This window comes from Gobius niger (assembly GCF_951799975.1).
Source record: "Gobius niger genome assembly, chromosome: 16".
In the NCBI taxonomy this organism is placed as follows: Eukaryota; Metazoa; Chordata; class Actinopteri; order Gobiiformes; family Gobiidae; genus Gobius; species Gobius niger.
This window is the reverse complement of record NC_136867.1, coordinates 21,984,181-22,006,199: the sequence shown is the minus strand read 5'-3', so window position 1 is coordinate 22,006,199 and position 22,019 is coordinate 21,984,181. Positions and strand designations below refer to the sequence as shown.

The 22,019-nt window shown below is 39.6% G+C and overlaps 1 protein-coding gene across 1 annotated transcript in view; it reads left to right on the top strand.

Moving 5' to 3' along the window:
• Positions 1–22,019, top strand: part of LOC306976382 (protein phosphatase 1 regulatory subunit 37) — a gene marked incomplete at its 5' end in the record, with an annotated part of 93,620 nt that overhangs the window by 9,496 nt on the left and 62,105 nt on the right. The window contains 3 exons of the mRNA XM_079574299.1: positions 15,758–15,803; positions 19,521–19,621; positions 19,827–19,946. Coding sequence (XP_079430425.1) covers positions 15,758–15,803; positions 19,521–19,621; positions 19,827–19,946 — 267 coding nt within the window. The remainder of the gene's footprint in view (positions 1–15,757; positions 15,804–19,520; positions 19,622–19,826; positions 19,947–22,019) is intronic.

Genomic DNA, 22,019 nt, shown 5'->3' with positions numbered 1-22,019 from the left:
CGATGGAGCAGAGATGATGCGTACAATAACAGATACAATAACTAAACCAGCTCATAGTCTGTGCGCGCATGCTTTATGCTTTGTGCCGGTTTATCCGACCGCGACACATACCTATCCCGGAGATTATTTTAGCGCATTGCTGAATACATAACAACGGATCCAATCATTTCAAGTCATTTATATTGTTTTCCGCAGACAAACACGAATCTTATGAATGTTTTTAAGGACTTAGAAGTTATGAGCATTTATCCCAAACTCAAAAGAATTTGAAATGAAGCACGGCCACATACGACTGCAGTTTTTTTTCTTTTTTTTTTTTGTATTCGCCGCGTGATGTTGGGAGAGTAAGCCCGGAATTACTTGCATGTTGGCAAATCTTCTAATGAACAGCTTAGTGCTTGTTTCCCTTGCAGATTATTCAGTTGAGTGGACTGAAGAGAAATCAATTACCACAACTTAACTTTCATTATTTATCGTACAGCGAAGGGGGAAAAGAAGGGAGGAGGGGGGGGGGCTCAAAAAGAAGCAGAAAAGAGAAGTTGACAGCGCTTTTCTTAAATTCACGGGGTCACATCCAATTCGTAAAGATGTTATTTTTGCTGCCGCCGCTGAGCGATATTAGGAATCTGCAGACTGGAGGAGCTGCAAATTTAGGGCCACTGCCGATTTAATACCTTTGTTTTAAATGAGACAGCAGTGAACCATCTGCCGTTGGGAAGATCGTGTTACAATTGCTTCCAAGATCCGATAGATGCAAGAATCCCACTTAATATGGTTTCGTTATTGTAAAATATAACTTACATTATTATTTTGTAGTTGTACATGAGCTCACTTCTTTGTTTATTCATTTGTGGATACACTATTTATTTATCTTTGTGAAAATACACGTCTTGGGTAGTCGCTCACTTTGTTGATTTTTCTTTCAGTTGAACTAGGGATGTACCAATCCAAGAATACTGGTATCGGATATTGGAGCCGATACTGGAAAAAATATGATATTGAGTATCGGCTACAAATATCCGATACTGAACCGGCTCTCATTACTTTAAAAACATAACTTTCACCAAAGTGAATGCGGACACACTGGTGTTTTGAAGGGCAGAACCTGGAGAAATTAATCGCTGAGTTAGTTTTAACCTACGTAAATGTATTTTTGATCGTTGCGCAAAATATCGCGGCTAGCAAGAGCATGCTAAAGCTAGCAGCCGCATGCTAATACTGACGTCAAATAATAAAGGCTGGGTCAGAAACTAAGATAGAAACACCTAAATAAGCCTAGCTAAATAAAATAGCCACTGCTATTTTAGTTAATGAAATGCTGTTAAAGAATAATTGATCTAACATTGTTTTGTTTGTATGATCCTAGTGTTGTGTTTTTATGTGTCGGTGAGCCAAAGTTGAATTCTACCTCAGTAGACAATACAAATCTAATCTAATCTAATTGTAATGATCAGATCACTTTCTGTGAGTTGTTTATATTCATGTAACCTAGAATGCCTGCCATATAGCTAAGAAAATACAAAAGTCCATGATCCTTTTTAAATATTTTCTATTAGTTTATTCATTGATATAACTGATAATTGATCTGTAACATCATGACAACAAACTATCAGACTTTATTGAAATTAAAATGGAGAAAAGAGGGACATTCACTCAGAGAAAGACACTAAGAAAGTCTCTTGGTATGGGTTAATATCGGATATCGGCAGATACTCAAACCCCCAGTATCGATATCGGAACCAAAAAAGCTGGATCGGTGCATCTCCATTTTAATAATAATAATAATAATAATAATAATGCATCGGTTTTATATAGCGCTTTTCTGGACACTCAAAGACGCTTTACATTGCATTATTCATTCACTCCATACCCGGTGCCACAGCTGCCCTGGGGTAGACTGACAGAAGCGAGGCAACCAGTCTGCGCCATCGGCCCCTCCGACCACCACCAACCACTCACTCACTACATTCGCTAGGCTTCCTGGTGTTACTAAACGGTCTCCCATCCAAGTACCGACCAGGCCCTTCCCTGCTTAGCTTCCAAGGTCTGACGGGATTGGGCAGAGCAAAGGCGGTATGACCACATTTTGAACTAGATTTTTTTTAATGTACATCTCATTGGGGTCATCTCAGACGGAGTTACCCCACACCCATGTCACCGCCTCTACTGTGTCATCCACTTTAGGCTGTAAGGAAGCTGAACTCTCCCCTTTCCTCCTTCTGCTGCCCCCTACTGTGAACAGATGTATTTGATGTTGCTCTGTGTGGAGAGTTAACCATTGTGTTTTCGCACTGAAGGTTTGAGAGTGACACAATTTCAATTCTTGTGCTTTATGTTACAATTGACGCATAAGCAAAAACGAGGGTCCTAAAACTGCTGTGTGCTCCAGTCCGTGGACTCGAGTTAGGGGTGGTTATTGGGAGGGGAGGAATCAGGGAAGAGGAGCAAATCCCCCCAGAAATGAAAAAGACAAGAGAAAATCTGTTTGTTAGAGACCACCGCTGCTTCCTCAGCTCTTTTGATTAGCATTAATGTTGCTCTGTGGAAGTCTGCTATTGCCACATACCCACACACACACACACACACACACACCATACTCTTCCAGCCTGTGTAACACTAAGGGGAACTTTCTTCTTCTTTTAAATTAAATGCATGCTGATTGTTATTGCAGCCCCCGCCCCATCGCGAGGAGAAATAGTCGGCGCGGAGGTAAATGTCACTAAGTGGCGCGCTATTTGCCGTGTGCGGTTGTGGTTGTTAGCCAGTGAAGGCTTGCATGCGAAATGAAAGCGGGGACAGGAGATAGAGAGAAAGAGAGAGAGAGATAGTGAGAAAGAGGGAGGGAGGGAGGGAGGCGCGAACAGTAGGGGACCGGACATATGTTGTTATTACGGGACGAGGCAGCGATAACGGGACGGTTTGTGGAGCAAAAGGAGACAGAGTGCAGCCATCACGCACAGAAAAGAGAGAAGAAGAGAGGAGAGCAAGACAACAATGCTCCACTGGCTGTCACTGGAGTGGCCCAAACACACTTTTATTTAAGATATTGGTTAGGCTGTGGTAATGTGAACATCTCAAATGGGGCAGTGGGTACCATTCCTGTGTCGATCCTATGGTGTTTTCACTGGAAATATCCCGGGAGGAAAAAGCAAAAAAAAACACTAGCAAGGTCCCTTATCCTACTATGTTTAGCTACTCGTACTGGGCATATTATAGATATAAAGGCCTTATAGGTGTTTAAATACTGACTATTGATTTGTAGCGATGGCATTTGTGGCTCTTTAAAGGGAGGCAAAGCTTTGGGATCTGTTCATTTAAAAGAGTCGCTCAAAAGACTGGCTTCTTAGACCTTAGACTAAAAGGACCAGCGCTAACTCCAGGATTCATTTTGATCCTTGAAATGAGTGTCATGTAAATACAACTTTATGCCAACAAAAACGACAAAATTGAGGATGAAAATGTGACAAAAAAAGTGACAAAAAAAGCATCAAAAGAGCGACAAAAACACAATTAAAAAGTGATGAAAACACGACAAATAAAAAGCGTCAAAAAATCAAGGAAGCAACAAAAACAACTTCGAAAACCAGACAAAAAAGAGACAAAAATGTGACTAAAACACATTTTTGTTTCTTCAAATGAGGCATTACTCTGACCTATAGGCTGTAAGCTCCAGCGTCGAGAAGCTTTTAGATTTGGGTCTGGCTGAACTGAAGAAGATGTGTTTGGTTCAGGTGGGGATTAAAAGGTTGATAAGAACAGGAAAAAAGATCTTGCTCTTTTCTAAAATGAGATCTGGTTCAAAAGAGCCGATTGGTTCAGAATAATCATAATCGAGCATTTTTCCATAACCACATGCAGCCCTAATGCAAAGTAACTTTTTTGAGCAAACAGAACCTGCCCTATATACTCTACCTTGACTTTTCTGACTGAGTGGATACAGCCCTCATACGCCGCAAGTGCCTCCGTGCTTTGTGCCACTGCTAAATATGATTCATTGTTCAAAGGGACAAGTGGAGTACAAAAGGAAAATGCTTCCTCTCTCGCTGCAGAGAAGAGAGAGACAGGACGGCGGCCATAATGCACTCGTGTTGAAAGAATTAGACGCATCAATGGGACATAAATTGCGGTGTTTATGTATACAAGAGCTGCTGTGTAATTGGGAGAGGTGGCTGAATTTCCTCCCTTAATCATCTTAAGAGACACACTCATACATACAAATATACTGTGCGGTATAATGAATCAGGTTCGGAAATGCTTTTTAGGATTCGGCGCATGTATCAAATAAAGATTTCTGTCACAAGCGGGAAAAGAAAGGCATATAAACCTCACTTTGGTCTCTCGCTTGAAAACTTGGGGGATTTTTTTGTTGCTGATGTTTTATGACCTCGCCGCATTGCAACACATTTATCAAAGCAAAACGCCAAGATGTATTATTATTGTTTGGAGCTGGCAAAATAGTAAATCCACTTGAGATAAATTGTTGGTTCTTAGAAGCGCGTCGTTTGTCCGGTGAATAATACGGTACAATGGAAATTGTAGGTTGATGCAAAGTGTATTATTATGGGAAAATATCGGGTTTGGTATTAAAGCAATGCAATGTGAAATGTGGAATGGTGACCTGGACTGATTGTGACGCACTTTCAGATTTCTTTTGCCAAATTTTTAGGTTAAAAACAATGAATTGTATCCTCTTAACCTCCGCCTTAACCGAGCTCATTTTCTCAAGGTCGGCTTTACCCAAATCTAAAAGTTTGGAACTTACAGCCTTTAGGTGAGGGTAATGCCTCATTTAAAAGCTGCAAAATTGTTTATTTCATTGTTTTTTTTCTTGCGCTTTTGTCACCCTTTCGTCACATTTTCGTCACATTTTCGTCGCTCTTTTGTTGCTCTTTTGTCCCTCTTCGTCACATTTTCGGCGCTCTTTTGTTTCTCTTTCGTTACTCTTTCATCCCTCTTTCGTCACTGGTTCATCCTTTTGTGGCTCTTTCATCACATTTTCGTGGCTCTTTCGTCACTGTTTTGTCACTCTTTTGTCACATTTTTGTCGCTCTTTTGTTGCTCTTTCATCCCTCTTTCGTCACCGGTTTGTCCTTTTGTGGCTCTTTTGTGGCTCTTTTGTGGCTCTTTTGTTTCTCTTTTGTTTCTCTTTTGTTTCTCTTTCGTTGCTCTTTCGTCAAATTTTCGTCACTGGTTCGTCCTTTTGTGGCTCTTTCATCACATTTTCGTGGCTCTTTCGTCACTGTTTTGTCACTCTTTCGTCACATTTTCGTCGCTCTTTTGTTGCTCTTTCATCCCTCTTTCGTCACTGTTTTGTCACTCTTTCGTCACATTTTCCTCGCTCTTTTGTCCCTCTTTTGTCACTCGTTCGTCACATTTTCGTTGCTCTTTCGTCCCTCTTTCATCACTCTTTCGTCCCTCTTTTGTCGCGTTTTCATCCTAATTTTTGTCTCTTTTTGAAGCTTTTTTTCAAGAAGCTTTTAGATTTTGGGCAAAGCCGAACTGGAGAAAATGCGCTCGGTTCAGGTGGGGGTTAAGAGATTATTTGAATAATGATATTTACTCGACTTTGTTGGCCTCAATATTTATTGTCTGTGCATTTATTACCATTTTCCCCCAATTTCTTGGGGGATTTTTAACTGAAGCAAATTGGGTTACATTACGTTGCATGTTTAGTTCAGCTTGTGTCGTGTTTTAGGATATGATTATGCACTTTTTGAACAAAAGGTTTACTGTCATTTTTATGCTTTAGAGTTGACAGTATCTTTAGAATCAAAAATATCGTTTATCGCGATATTTTCCTTCCTCAATATATCGAACTCCAAATTTGCTCTGAAGGATTTAGGTCAAAGGTGGTTCACAGGGGACTATTTATCATGCACTCTCGGTGGTGGCAAGCTACGTATGGGCTTGTTCCTGGGGGAGAGTGACGTCAGTGTGACTGCCAATCTGCGGCACCAGGCCCCCAGGCCAACACCGACCACTCACTCACACACCGCATTCCTACTGGCAAGGCGGGTAAAGCTTCTGAGCCATTGTTGAATAAAAAAAGTTACAGATAATACCATGTTTGGGGATGATGTTTCTAACCACAATGGACAGCAGTGTTCAGACGCCTCACCAAACGCTCGCTTCGTTTCATATGCTGAAAATCCCAATCTATTATCTTCCTCCCAATTAAAACCGTGTCTTGTCGGAGTCTTTTCGCCACACGTTGGCCACACCTGTGCCGTTTTTTGTAGCCGTCTTTAGCAGCAGCGTGAGCGCACAAGTGTCAGCGGCGTCCGGCTGGTGGCTGTTTGTGAAACCAGTCTGTGGCAGCGAGCCAACGCGCGGCCCACAGCGCAAAAACCACCGGGCTGCCTGCTTTTTACACTCGTAAAAACACACACTCTCGCAGGAGGCAGGCGAGAGAGAGAGAGAGAGAGAGAGAGAGAGAGAGAGAGAGAGAGAGAGAGAGAGAGAGTTAGAGGAATCCCATGTCTGTACAAAGGATAAACTGGTGCTGCTTTAGCTTATGGAATTTCTGAACTTCTGCATCAAGTCACTGTGAAAATTAAGCATGACTAAATGTGACTGTAGCTTGGATCAAACATCTCATTACTTCAAGTTTATACTGTGTTTAAAACGGCTTAACTGACCTAAAAAAATGCATGTGTTTCTTACTCTTAGTCAGCAAGTTTGTTCCTTATTTCTTCTGAGTGTTGTCGAAATGCGCACTCCCTGTGAACTCACTCTGAAACATAAATCTCAAATATAATTGCAGTCACAATACTTTTCAGAGAAAGTGCAGATTGTCCTGCGTGAAATGAGGAAGAAAAAAAAACCTATCCATCCGTTTTAAATACGCAGCATTAAAAAAAAAAAAAACTATTTTGCAGTGCACACAAATGTACGAGAGACAGACAGACACAAATATTGGAGGGGATACTGCTCCTTCTCCTCACAGTGAATAAACTGGTGTTACTTTTTCATCTTAATGAATTGCTGAACTTCCCTCTCGGCTCGCCTCTGCTGCTGCTGCTGCTGCTGCCGCTGCCTGTGCCGGTGCAGGGAAAAGACGCAAATCTGCAAAAAGAAAAAAAAAAAGAAAAATATTCGGCTGCCAAATCAATTGATGTGTCAGGAGAGAGAAGGGGGGGGGGGGGTAAAACGGAGTGATGAAAAGCGACGCGTTCCTCTCCTCGCCACGGACTTCTGGGGAAAGGGACGGACAGATTGAGAAAAGGGAGGGGGGGGGGTTCTAAACTTGCTCGGAAGAAGTAGTCATCTCTAGTGCATTCTTCACTCGAGCGGGGCATGAGTGGCTTTGTATTAAAATGGCTAACTACTTTAATTAACAGAGCAAAATATACACAACTGTGGACGATGGAAAAAAAAAAAAAAAAAACGATTAAATTGCCAAAGAACAAAGAGAAGTGTCTTGAAGTACAGAAATACACGGTGAGAGAACTCTAAACATACAAACTTTAGGAATGCGGACCTCTGCCAAGGCAACTCTTTTTACATATATATGCTAGTTAACTGGCTTAAAGGAACATGTAAAGGAATCTATTTAATAAACAAAACTACGAACTATATCGGGGGGAAAATGTAATTTGCCCACAAATAGAAAGCAGGCCTCTGTCTCTTGTTTATATTTCACTCAAGCATCAAAGGTGACTTTGTATGACTTTAGTTGTGGCAATTTATATCATAGAAGGGGACAATGCAATCTCATAAAACACAGGATTAGACATGGTTGCAAAAAGTTAGAAGTGGCTGAAAGGCTTTTTTTTGTTCATCTTATAATGTTACTGTTACTAGTACATACAAGTGTTACAGTGTCCACACAATAAAGTATCTATCTATCTATCTATCTATCTATCTATCTATCTATCTATCTATCTATCTATCTATCTATCTATCTACAGAACTACAAGTCCTTGACACACAATCACAACATGACGAATGACAAACTGTTAAGAGTATAGGCAAGACGTAGTACACATAAAATGAATAATAACATAAGTATTTCGTAGCCCAAGGGTAAATGTTTGCTTTAGTGTTACGCAAAATGTCTTACTTCAAAATCGCAACGGGAGCTCATTCATTTTTGTGTGAGTGAAGTAACAGCGAAACTGTGTCCAGAATCGTCCCCTTGCATACAACAGTGATGCAGATGCAAAAAAACCAATCATCTCTTTCATGGTCCATTACTGACCTTTTGTTGATTATTCGCCAGGAAAAAATAAAACATAACATTCCACATTTATGAGCGCGCTCTCAGTTGACAGCATTTCTCTTCACACCTCTGCCCAGTGCTCCATATATTTGACTTACTCATTTTTCACATTTTCTCCGCGCTCCTAAGGGTTAAAAAATCACACCCACGTTTCTCCCTTTCAGCATCTTTTCCGGCACGAAGGATAAATTATTTAAAATAACACGACCTTTTATCTCACACCCTTTGAAGGCAGCAAATTAAATATGCAAATTCGGAGACTAATTAATATGCAAATGTATTCACTGGCTGTTAACAATTAGCAATTAAAGCCGCAGTGTCTAGAAAGAGCGGGGGGACAAAATTAGTAACTTCATTTATGATAGACGAAAAAAAAAAAAAAGAGCCAGATCTAAAAACAAACGTAAAATTCAAATTGACTTGAGCGTTTTTTCCTTTTTGTTGTCCTGTTTGTTCGCCCGACGCAGCGCTATAAAGACATGATAGCGCGTGCTTAGTTAATTAATGCCACTCGGTGTAAAACGTACTGTCCCCTTAAATGTCTGGTGTCACAATTAATGTACACATTCACGCCTGAGTGAGGAGCGTGTCAGCGTGCGTAGCCCCAATCTACTCAGGGTCTGTGCTGCTGCTGTGGAGAAAAAAAAAAAAAAAACAAGTAATAAATCTGTGCAAAATTAAGTGCTATGTTTTTTTTTTCTTTTTCCTGATTGCTGTAAAATATGTGCATACATTAAGGATCAGTTTGTGTAAAATACAATTCATACACAGCCCTAATGTACTGCTGCCATGGGGAACAAAACAAATATATATAAATGCAAAAATCGGTTTGATATTTTATTAAAGTAAAGGTCATATTGCTGTTTTGAAAGATTTATATGCATTTAGACACCCATAGGCTCTGTTTTTGGCCAACTTCCTGTTGGGGTAAAGACTACTTCCTGTCAATATTTTAACATAAATTAAATGAGTAATTTGATTTAAATGAAAAAGATTTTTATACGAAAGGAACACTTAAAATGAAAGTCAAGCTGTGTGTGTTTTATATGAGTTCTGATGGTGGTGCTATTTTAATATTTGTTAGCATCAAATTAGTGTTAGCCTTTAGCTTCAAGGCTAAAACACAGACGTCTCCTCCAGTTAGTTTTTGATTCGTTGTAAGTAATCCAACAGCTGCGTGTCTTCTGCCATATAATATTCTGTTTAAATATGCATTTATTTCAGCAAGACGCGGCTACCACTCCATAGGAACAAAACTACGACCGGAAATAGTCTTTACCCTAAGAAGTTAGCATTTGGATAAACAAGCATATTCTGTGCAAAAAGCTAAAAGAAAACGACAGAAACGAGAAATAGATAGAACTCCAATCTTGACTTACTTAAGAATATTTTTTGTTTATGTAAGAATGAAGACATGGCAAGCAGTTGGCATTTGACTGAGCTAGCTAGGTAGCGTGTCTTTGAACATACAGTTTGCAGTAGAACAAACTGTATGTTTTACTGCAAACTGTTAACAGTATGGCTGGACTGTACCATTGTAGGTTACAGAGGGGGAGCCCGTAGCAATATTTACTAGATTTATTAATACAAATAATGATACGTTTTTTCCCCACAATGATTCCATTGCATTGCATTGTAAGTAAAAGTATAGTGGTTTTGGTAACACTTTATATTACACTAAAACTAAATTTAGTGCAATGTAATGGGCTTTGTAACAATGTGTAATAACTTGTACCTATGGGTTAGATACACAATGAAATAATATGTATTTGTAGGTACATAATGTAATAAGACAGAATTCTAACTCTAACCCCAACCCTAACCTTAAGCCCTAACCATAAGGGTCTCGTGTCCTATTACATTATGTACTTACAAAGAACTACCACAAGGTATTCTATTGTGTATGTACTACAAAGGTAAAAGTTGTTACAGATTACTACAGAGCACATTACATTGTACTAAATTTAGCTAGGTACAATGTATCAAGGTAGTGTAAAATAAAATGATACCATGGTTTCTGTCTTTACATTTAATACTCTTACATTTACATTTAACACCTCAAATGGTTGAGTGGGTCAGAAAGTTGACAATTCGAATCCCAGCTCCTGCAGATGTTGACTGTTTTTGTGTCCTTGGGCAAAACAGAGTTTCCTCCTTGCCTGTGTGAATATTGTGTGTGAGTGTTGCCACCGTGTTGGCAGCCTCACTTTCATCAGGGAGGGAGAGTCTGTAGCACCACGATATAAAATACACTCCAAATTTGACTCTAATGTCTTAAAAGAGAATTCATCAGTTTATTATTCAATATATAGTTCATAAGGAGTGAAAGGTCAGCTTTGTCACAACAGATTTTAGTTCAGAAAACTGTAATAGATGCATAATGATTAGTTTTCTGCTCATCTTGAACCCAAATACATAAAAATAACACTGGCCTTTCGCTGTAACCCTGTGCTGAACTTCGAAAGTGCCGTCAGAAGGTGATGGGGCTGTTACATCAGAAGACATGCTCCAGTGCCGACTGGAAAAGCTGATATTTTTAGCTGCAATTTGTGCGAATTAACAATTTAAACTTAATCTTTGATTGGATGGCTCTTCCATGCGCTATTTAGGAACATTTCGGGGCGATGGTGTCTCGGAGCAATTAAAAGCCCATGATTAGCAGCTCATTTCCATGTGTATTACAGATGTAAAGAATGGTTATGTGTCAAGTGCAATGATCGGGGCCATTTGGAAACGTGGTCATTTTAGCGCCGTCAGTATAAGGCAAAGGCGCGTAATGTTATCCCTCCTTACAACAGCGCTCGTATTACTTGTGCGAGCAGCCGAGCGTGCAAATCCAATTCAGCCTAATAGTGCGCCACCAATAGTGCATCACACGTGCCATTCAGTTTAACTGCGCCTGCTCGCGATTCAATTAGAGCCAGAGGATGTAAAAGAGTTTGGTTTTTTTCTTTCTCTAAGGGAAGGGTTTATCTGTACTTCCAAAAACACGTCTGAGTATAGCTGGCTTTCAGATGACATCGCAGTACTCTATAGGTCTGGGGTGTTATATAAAGAACGGGGCAGACAGTGTTACTGATAGAAAGACTCGTAAAAAAAATGATACAAGGACATCATCGGAAGTCATAACGGAGACAGTTTATTTTGCTCGGCCAAACTGTACAAGTCAATATGCAGAAATGCTCAAAGATACAAAAGGTGATCTGCTTTTATGGTGAGCCCTGTTGGAAGAGTTAGTCTCACTTACAATATTATCTATGTGGGACGGCTTGGACAGAGGTTGTTATGGATTACTGTAATCTGATCACTTTTTTCAGTAACGCATTCATATTTCCAACAAGTAATCAGATCAAAGTTACTTTCCCAAAGTTACTATTTTGTAATTTTCCTGAGTAAAACAATACATTTTGTTCTGTTTGCGTCTCAGCGAGTGAGGCAATGTACAGGTGAAACTCAGAAAATGACAATATCGTTCAAAAGTTGTGGTGTTTTCAAGCTGTGAGCTACTTGTCTCACTTTGCATGTAATGAGACTATCATATATTAGTTTCACAGTTTGAGTTGAATAACAGAAATGAATCCACTTTTTAACAATATTCTAATTTTCAGGAGTTTCACCTGCATGTGACAGTCGTTTTCAGCCCGAGGACACGGACATTGGTCGAGGAGAGAGACGGAAATGGGTCACTATTCTGAGTCTGTGTCAGTAATGATGATGTTACCTTGAATCTAAATTAGTTACTTTTAATGGAATAGTTCACCGTCTTTCCATACTGAGATATGTTCTTACCTGAGCTTAGACGAGTTGATACGTACCTGTGTGGTCTTTGTGCGTACCTGTGGAGGAGCGTGGTAGCTTCTAGCTTCACCCTGTTTGGAACTATAGGAATACATTGGGAGAGGCCAAATGCTAACAACATCTTTGGTCTTTTTGCGTGACTGAGGGCACGCACAAAGACCAGACAGGTACGCATCAACTCGTCTAAGCTCAGGTAAGAACATATCTCAGTATGTAAAAACGATGAACTATTCCTTTAAAGGGGCTAGATGCAAGTTAGCCATTTTATACTCACTACTGCCACCTCAGGTCATACGTGTAACTGCACCTTCCATATTAAGCGCGTGCATGACGGCAATTCGGACCTGAAGTGACACCTTTTTGAGTGACAGTGCAGGATTTTAGGGGCAGTTGTGGTGAATAGGTCTGGGCTCATTGTTGGAACATTTAAGGGGAGGAAATTAGATAATTTTACCATTTTTAAACTCCGTATAGTCCCTTTAAAATCAAGTAATCAGTGACACTACATTATTGTTTAGGAATGACATTATTATCTTCTATTAGTTACTTTTATTATTACCGTATGCATGTGATTGGACAATACAGTGGGGTGAAGGACCTTGCCACTAACATAAATTAAATAATCCAATTCACCAGGCTCTATTATTTTGATTTTATCATCAGAAATATCCATAAGAAAGAACGCAAATTTAGAACTTGCTCATTGGTATTAGAGAGAAGTTACAACATCCCACTACATCCACAAAATCCATACAATGACAATGGTAACTTTGCCTTTACCCACATCAATTGAAGACTACACGAATGCTGTTAAATTAGCCTTTATAAAGCAATAGACAAAAAGCAGCAGACAATGCTACAACTGTGTAGAATAGACTTACTGCTCATAATCATTGCAATCTTACATTGCACTGTAAACCAGCAACATAAGTGGAACATTTCAGAAACCATTGTGTATCAAACGTGAACATAATTCAATCATATGTTTTCAGACACCATGCTGCGTTGCAAATTGTCCCGGTCTACGTATCGAAGGATGCGTGTCACGTTTCTCCGTAACCCAGTTGTGGTGAATGTTTACCTGTTTAATTAACATACATAAAACCGTGTGCATTACCTTGTGTTAAACGCACCGAGCCGTCATCCACCGCCCTCATCAGGATTCATATACTGATTGTCATCCTTAAAAGAGGGAAGCTTTTCTTTTTTTTTTTTTTTTTTTTAAATTTCCATCCTGTTTCCCTGTTGTGCTTGTCACTCTTCCCCCCCCCAACCCCCCCAAAAATGCGTGTTTTGGTGGCTGCTCGCGGATCTGCCTCCTCCGGTGATTGATGCAGTCAAATGAGATGTATGTGGAACACTGGCTCCGGCAAATGAACACATCAACTGATGACCAGCTGTTTCTAATTATTATACACTGGTTAATTAGGACGCCGTGTCACCGTCAGTGCCGTAAACTGCACTGTGAAATACATAATTCATGCTCTGGCAACGGGCCCTATACCGGGAATTTATCATATACGCAGGTCCATCGGGGTGAGATCCGGTTTAGACCTGCTCCAGACCTGGTTTCGTCACTTTTATTCTTTTTCAGACATAGTTTAGACCAGGTTTAGTCTGGTTTATTATCAAGGCACCTGCATCGTGATATGCAAATCATAAAAATAAAAAAAGGTATATTTTTTGTTTGCCCCCAGATTTGATTCAGAACATGCACACTAACTACTGGAATATAAGGCTTAACTTGCAGAGTACAATAAAAACCTCAGTATCAGTGTCCTTTATCAGTGTTACCTGAGCATTTAGCAGGTAGGAAGTAAAACAGTACACTGTAAAATTGTTTCAACTCAACAAAAATCTCACAATGGAGAAGTTCACTTGTTACATGGGGCACTTGTTACTCAGGGTGTGCAAAAAATAGACAGGAACTGTGAAAACAATTAAATAGTAAATAGAGACATCTTATACACAATGAATAAAAAGCGTTTTAGCATTTACTGAAAAAAAATCCTTAAAATTGACTGTCCTTTGAAAATAAATGAAATGCTGCTCTACTACTACACTGTAAAATGTAAAATTGTTTCAACTCCGTCCATCCGTCCATCCATCCATCCATCCATCCATCCATCCATCCATCCATCCATCCATCCATCCATCCATCCATCCATCCATCCATTTTCTTCCGCTTTATCTGGGGCCGGGTTGCAGGGGCAGCAGTCTCAGAGTTGCCCAAACTTCCCAATCCACACACACTTCCTCCAGCTGTTCTGGGGGGACCCCGAGGCGACACCAGGCCAGCTCGGAGACCTATTCCCACCGGTATGTCCTGGGTCTTCCACGAGGCCTTGTCCCAGTAGGACATGCTAGGAATACCTCCCGCTTGAGGCGACCAGTTGTTTCAACTCAAAAAGCTTATTCCAAGGGTTGACAAGAAATGTTTTGTTGAACCAATAACACGTTTACAATGTAGTCGATTTGAAATTTGAGATTCACTTCTTTAGACAGTTCAGTGCAATTGTGTTGCACTGAACGTGTTATGTTGAACCAATAACACATTCACAAGAGATTCACTTCTTCGGGTCAATTGAGTTCTTAGGTTGACATAACTGTTTTCAGTCGTCTGAAGTGAAAAACGTCAGTAACAACTTATTTATTTTTTATTTATTTATTTATTTGATAGGGACAATGCATATTGATGAACAGTTGCTCATGACCACTGTAAATATGCCAGATTACAGCAGGGATGCTAGTTTCCATCTGTAGTCCCTACTGAAAACAGTTATGTCAACCTAAGAACACAATCGACCCGAAGAAGTGAATCTCTTGTAAATGTGTTATTGGTTCAACATAACATTTCTTGTCAACCCTTGAAATTTTTTTTTTTGAGTTTAAACAATTTTGCATTTTACAGTGTAGTAGTAGAGTAGCATTTCATTTATTTTCAAAGGACAGTCAATTTTAAGGATTTTTTTTTCAGTAAAATGTTGGAATTTGAAAGTATTTTAGCTTTATTTTGAATACTGAATAAAGCGAGTTAAATGGATCACTTTGTTGCAATGTAAACTTTGCACTGCCAATGCTGACATTTGGATATTGGATATTTTGTGAACTACTGTCCTATATGATATTTTTTCTTAAGCTACATTTGATTGTATTATCTGTATCGGGATTCACCTGTACTGTATCCTGGCGTCGTTGTTAATACCCAGCTCTAGGGATTAGTCATGGTTTAGCATTTAAGTATTTTTTTTTTCATATTTAGATCTTGTTTGTCAACTTTATAGTTCAGCTTTAGGCCTGGTTTAGCCTTTTGTTCATGATCTTGTGCCTTGTATTGAAATAAACTTTCTATTATAGAAGGTTTAATCAGAATCTGTGCCAGTCCTTGTTTACTCCTGGGTCAGACATGGTTTGGACCTACTCCCGGTTAATCCTTCGTCTAGTCTTGGTTTAGCCCGAGTTAAATCCTGTAGCTTCGGTTATTGTCCCTTTTTAGTTTTCTTTGCAGTATTTCCGTCAGACATTGCAGATCCTAAAATCCTCATGTTTATGCTCCTCACAAACTACGACTGATTGCAAAACCTACTCTCCTGACATCGCCATAGTGAGGCCATATAGGAGAGTCTAGCAGAGGGTGGATGGAGCAGTGCCGCTGCCAAATTTCTTTCTTTCTGTGTGTGTTCTCGCCTATCCCATTTTTAACACCTCTCTCTCGTACCTCTGCCTGTCTCCTCTCAGCAGGGCGCCTGTGTAGGTGGCAGTGTGAAATGCCTGGATCTCAAAGGTAAGCTCAAAACGGCTCAATTTATTATTATTAAAAATGACTTCTCTGCGACTTTACAGCGTAATTATAGAAATAGTCTACGCGATAATCCACCCAATTAGGACGAGAAGCTGTTTGGTCTCAATATATTCTATATTTTGCCGCGTTTATGTGCAAACAATATGTCCTGGTCCAATTGCTAATGCGCGCTAATTCGGCAATATGGGACAGATTAAATGCTGGGCAAGCTTACAAGGCATTACTGTATATACGACGCAAATGTGCTGTTGGCTGTCATGGCGAGAGATATTTCATTACGAAGGACGATATGGGAATTGAAGGGAAAAGTTTTGTCAGCAATTTTAGATGAAAGTAATAGGAATGTGTATCAGGGCTGCTCAATAAATAACCAAATTGCCGTTGACAAAATATTTCTAAAGGCTATTTAGGTTAGGGATGCTCTGCTCCGATACTGGAAAACATACCATATCGGGTATCGGCTACAAATATCCGATACTGAACCGATACCAGTTTTGCCTCTCACTGCTTTAAAATGAGAATTCAATCGCTGAGTTAGTTTTAACCTCTGCAAACATATTTTTGATTGCCGCGGCTAGCAACAGCATGCTAAAGCTAGCAGGAGCATGCTAATCCTAACAGCAACTAATCAAAGGCTGGGTCAGAAATCGATAGAAATATCTTAAGTGGCCTAATAAAATAAAATCGGCCACTGCTGGAGCGGCCAAGTGGTTCTATTTTAGTTCATGAAATGCTGTTAAAGAATCAGAATCAGTATCGGAAGCTGGATCGGTGCATCTCTAGCTCAGATACTATTAGATACAGAACTATAGCCTCATATCTGAACTACATACTCATTTTTATTTGTACTGTGCTGTTTATTAAAGGCCATAGTGCAATAAAATAAACTACAACACACCATTTTGTGTTGAAAACAGCATGTTGGTCTGTACAATTAAACACTATGGAGACCATATAGAAAAAATCCCAAATCAGCATCAATTATCGAGTTATTCCCTTTCGTATTTAAATTCACTACAATACTTTTTGTTGTTATTGTAGATATGCGCTAAACTTCGAGTCCATCCCAAATTTGCATAGCTAAATACACATTTCCGTGGGGCAGTAAAAAGCATTATAGACCTTCAGTTCTATTAGAAATACATGAAAGTAATGACTATTGACCTTTGACCACACAAGTTCATCACAAATAATAACAGTCCAAAACACATTTTATTGTTTTTAATGTCAGATTTATACACATATTTGCTCAGAGGTTGCCCATTGAGTCCAAGTATATTTTAAATACCATATCTAAATTATCCTTTGACTTTCTGTTGTACTTTCTATATTATTTAAAATATTGACTACTATTACTTCTACTACTATTACTTCTAAAATACGTCCCTTATACAACCGTTTGGAGTACGTGGGAATTCAAGACCTACACCCCATTCCAAAGTTGCTAAACTTAATGCTAACTTTGTAAGATAATTAAAAGAGTGTCCATCCCAGAGTCAAAGCCCTCCACTGTCTGTCTCTGCGGCCGTCCCTTCACCAGTCACATATAGTCACAAAGAGGCGCAGTCTAAACTTGAGACGGGGTGTCACCCGCGTCACGCACTGATGCCATCTGACTGCGGGTGTCGTCTCCTTATTATCTCCCCCACGCAGGACGGATTAGAAAAATAGGATTTCAAATGTCTCACCCTGCACCTCTCTCTCTCTGACTCTCTCTCCGTCTCCGCCATCGCCCCGTTAAGTGATTATTGCTAAAACACGGGGGGAAAAACCTCAAATCATTTTGGAAATAATTATGATCGTAATTATCATTTGCCCCCTTCTTGGGTGGGGAGATAAGAGTGAACCGGAGAGACGGAGAGGGGGGAACAGCATCACACGGATTTGTTTCATCAGTCACAGTTTGATCTGGAACTCGGGGTCAATAATAATCACATTAGCCGACTGTAACTGTAGCCGACGCATGTACACAGAGAAATCAGATTATGTGCGTGCGCGTGTTGAGACGAGGCGAGGTGCGCTTCGGGGACTTCGGGAGATTTGAAACAGAAATCGAGCGTCGACGCTTTCACCTGAAGAGTTAACTTTGACTTTAACTGCGTTTTCCCCTAAAATAGCTAATACAAAAAGCACATTTGGCTAAATCTCCAGGTGGTCCCGCACAAACATACCTCCAGATCTGAGAATGAGTAAATTAAGATAAGTAATGGTTCTTTTACAGGGTTACAACCTTCACCTGCATAAGACAAAGCACTTTGCTCTTGGTTTCACACCTGAATAAATGGAGAAAGTGTTTGAGTATATCATAGATAAGTGTAGTTTTTTATTTATTTATTTTTTAAAACCTTTTGCCCCTGTCTGAACCAAGTGCATTTTCTCCAGTTCGGCTTCACCCAAATCTAAAAGCTTCTCGACTGGAGAGCAACAGTGTTATACATTATCGTTCCTGACTGTGATGGGGGGCCAGGCCAGGCCGGGCCGGGTTGGCTATAACATAGAATTGTATGACCCAGACCAAAAAGCAGCAGGCCTCATTGCGAAGTAGAGATTACTGGCCTGGCACAGTCATCCCCACCTATATATCCACAAGATCAACACTTGATTTCAGGCACATCATTTTGTTTAGCTGCTTGTTTACAAAGATAGTAATCAAGTCTTCACACTTTGTTTTAATTTGAAATACCACAGTTATTGCCTTTATTTTTATTTTCAAATAAAACATCATTGCGTAATGTGACCAAAGTAATAACTGCTTACACTTGTATTGTACAAGCTTTCTCAAACTACAGTGTAGTTTCTCAAACTACAGTGTAGTTTCTCAAAGTACAGTGCAGTCATTATTCAAAAGCTCCATTTACCATGTGGCTATAATGTGTTGTTTATGTCCTGATCTCTTATGTCAGTGGCTGGAATGAGTATACTGGTTGTTTAGTAAAAAAAAATAAAAAAATATATATATCATAACTCTGCAGTCCGCACTGATGGGCAAGAGACATACTTTTTTTTTTACATACTTACGGATTTGTACACTACAAGTCAGGGTCAGGTCAAATCATCTCGGGCCGGATTTTGGCCACGTTTTTATCACTTTTTTTGTTGCGTTTCCATCCTCGTTTTCATTTGCTTTGAGATTTGGGTAACGCCAAACTGGAGAAAATCAACGCCTTTGTTGTATATTCTGCTGTTGGTTATTTGCTTTGAGATTTGGGTAACGCCAAACTGGAGAAAATCAACGCCTTTGTTGTATATTCTGCTGTTGGTTAGTATGAGCAAGTAACTCCGACTGTGATTTCCAGCGTGCGTGAATGGCATCCAAGAAAACCGCCTTTAGTTGTTGCAGAACTTTGCAACTTTATAGATCTTTTTCAGCGCTTCCATGCGAAAAATCAATGTCATTTTGAGCCTTCAAATCTTGGAAGTCCAATCAAAAAGTGTTCCTCTAACTGTTTTCTTTATTCTCTTTCTCTGAGTTTGATTAAGCCTCAGCACCTTATTAAAAGAAAACATACAAACACACAGCGTCGCCTCTGAAGGAAGTTGTTTTGCCGTGATTTTTTTCGTCTTCTTTTTTTTTTTCTTTTTTTTTTTACCGAAATGTTAATTTTCAAAAATGGATAAAGCACGTTTAGAGCGACGCAATTTCGCCTGTTAGCAAACAGCCTCCCAATTATCTTGCTTTTGATTGCCTGCTCCATCAAGGTGAGCGATTAGACCACCGCTCCTGTGAAGCTCTGGAAGCCGTCCTCAAATCGCTGCACTTTGATTTCATCAGTCTGCAGGCAGCCCAACTGGAAGAAAATGTGAGTTTTATGAGCAAAACTTATTTCACTCATCTTCGTCTTCCAATTCCGATACAGTTTCATATATTCCGGCCTTCTCCCTGGATCAGATTAAATGCTATTTTTTTCCCCCCCTTTCCCAAAGAACTTCATAACGTTCCTGTCAAATTTGTGGCCTTACTTTCTTCATGTTTTTGCCGCTACTTTTTTTTCCTGTCTCTTGCAGGGTGCCGCGTCCTTACTGGATATGATTTTGTACTACGAATCTACAACCCATCTCGACATTTCTGACAACAGCGGTATGGCTACGTCGGGTTGGAGGGCCCTGGCTCATCTAATAAAGCAGGTTGGCTGATGCGGAGCAATTGTAATCTTTTCGTGTAGGCTGTCTCCAGGGGATAATGTACATCTCAGGGAAGTGAGTTTGTAGCACATTACACGGATTGGAGACACAGGGCAGAGCGAGACGGGGACCGGGTGAGACGTTCCCTCATTGTAAACATGACAAAACTACAACGCGGAGGTTACCAAAGATGAATAGTGCGCATAATTTGATAGGCTTTGAACTTTCCAACTGTCCAATACTTCTTATGGCGCATGTTTGAAGTTCTAATTGTACATATGAACATCTTTCTTTTGAAATGTTATTTTAAGTCCTTATATTCGTAGTTTTAATTGCATGTAACGGTGTAGAAGGGGTTTTCAAGTATGGTTTGCCTTTCATTCAAGAAACTTCCGTAGTTCCATTGTTCTGGGTACAAACTTAGGCTTTATGTGATCATCTAGTCATCCTCGATTATGTTTTCTATTCGTCCATTGGCAGTTGACTTTAACGAATCAGGGTGCAATGATATTTTGTTCAGCTCACTTTTTTAGACTAAATTAAACATTTCAGGCTATAGATATAGATGGCATCTCTGGATTTGCCCATATATGGTCATGTTTGAAAACAGTTAAGGGGGAATAGTTTGGAGAAAAATGTAAACTTTCTCTAATTATTCAAAAACTACTTTAACAAAGTATGAACGTAGTTTTCTATAAATAAAGATACAAAGATATGGGGAGGAGCAAAGCAGTTCAACAGCCCATAAATACATAAATAACGGAGAATGCTAACATGAAGCTACATGTTAGCAGCGTGCTAATGCTAGCGCTAGCTACGATACGATTTTTTTTTTTTTTTCACTTCTACTGGACAATCTGCTGTGAATAAACATCCATATGGATCTGATTTAGACTGTACTTTATTTATATGTGATAAATAAGTCAATATTTCACCAGAAAATGGCTGTGAAAAACTGTGTTTCCCAGAAGATTCTATTTTCCTTCTCGGCGAAGCCACGCCCCCTTCTATGACACGATGCCGTCTGTATCTATCTTTAGGGCTGTTGTGGATGTCTTAAAGTGGACATATCATGCACTTCCTTTAGGTTTACACCATGTTTTAACGTTGTTCCCTCATCAAAGACAGACCTGGAGTAGTATTTCACAACATTCACACAGTTTTGAGTTTATCCTCGGACAAAGCTGTTCAATTTTGCTGTTTCTTCTTCTTCAGTGTCAGCGCCTCGTCCTGTACTTCCTGATTACAGTTGTGTCATTGTTTAAACCCAAAAACTGTCCTCCACATTTTTAAAGCCCATAATCCAACATTATTGATTTTGCCGTTCTGTGCTTGAAGTGTGTTTATCATGTACTGCTGGAGCTGCTAACCGCGCCGTATCCAACCTAGAAGTTATTTTTTAAGAACATTATTCCTATAGCTGCCAGTAGGAGGAGCCCCAGTCAAGATCTTCACCAGCTCTTTCGCCTGCATCCCACTATTTAATTCAGAAAATATTAAAACTGAGGCTCCTACAATAATGTCTTTATATTTATATGTATGACAAGTCTGCTTTAAAATCTTAGCAACCAATAATTCTACCAATACTTAACCTCTAACCCCCGCCTTAACCAAGCACATTTTCTCCAGTTCAGCGTTACCCAAATCTTAAAGCTTCTGGACTGGAGTTTTCAGGCCAGTGTAACGCCTCATTTAAAAGCTAAGACCTTTTTTTTTCATTGATTTTTTGTCGCTTTATTGTTGCTCTTTTGTGGCAGTGCGTTTTCATCTCGTTTTTTTTCGCTATTTAGAGACTTTTTTTTCCAAAAAGTTTTGGAAATTTGCGTAATAACACACTTAAGATAATGTGCTCAGTTCAGGTGGGGGTTCAGAGGTTAAATTTGGCTGCACTGTTTAGAAATGTACTAAATATAAATTGATTATATGTGATATTGGCCTCTATGGATTCTTAAAACATGTATCAGTATCGGGGATATATTCAATAAAATATAAGTCCACCCGATCACTCCACAGCTGGGTAGTTTTGCATTCACTTTTTGCTTTGCTCTGTCTAACATGTCACACTTCCCTCTCTTC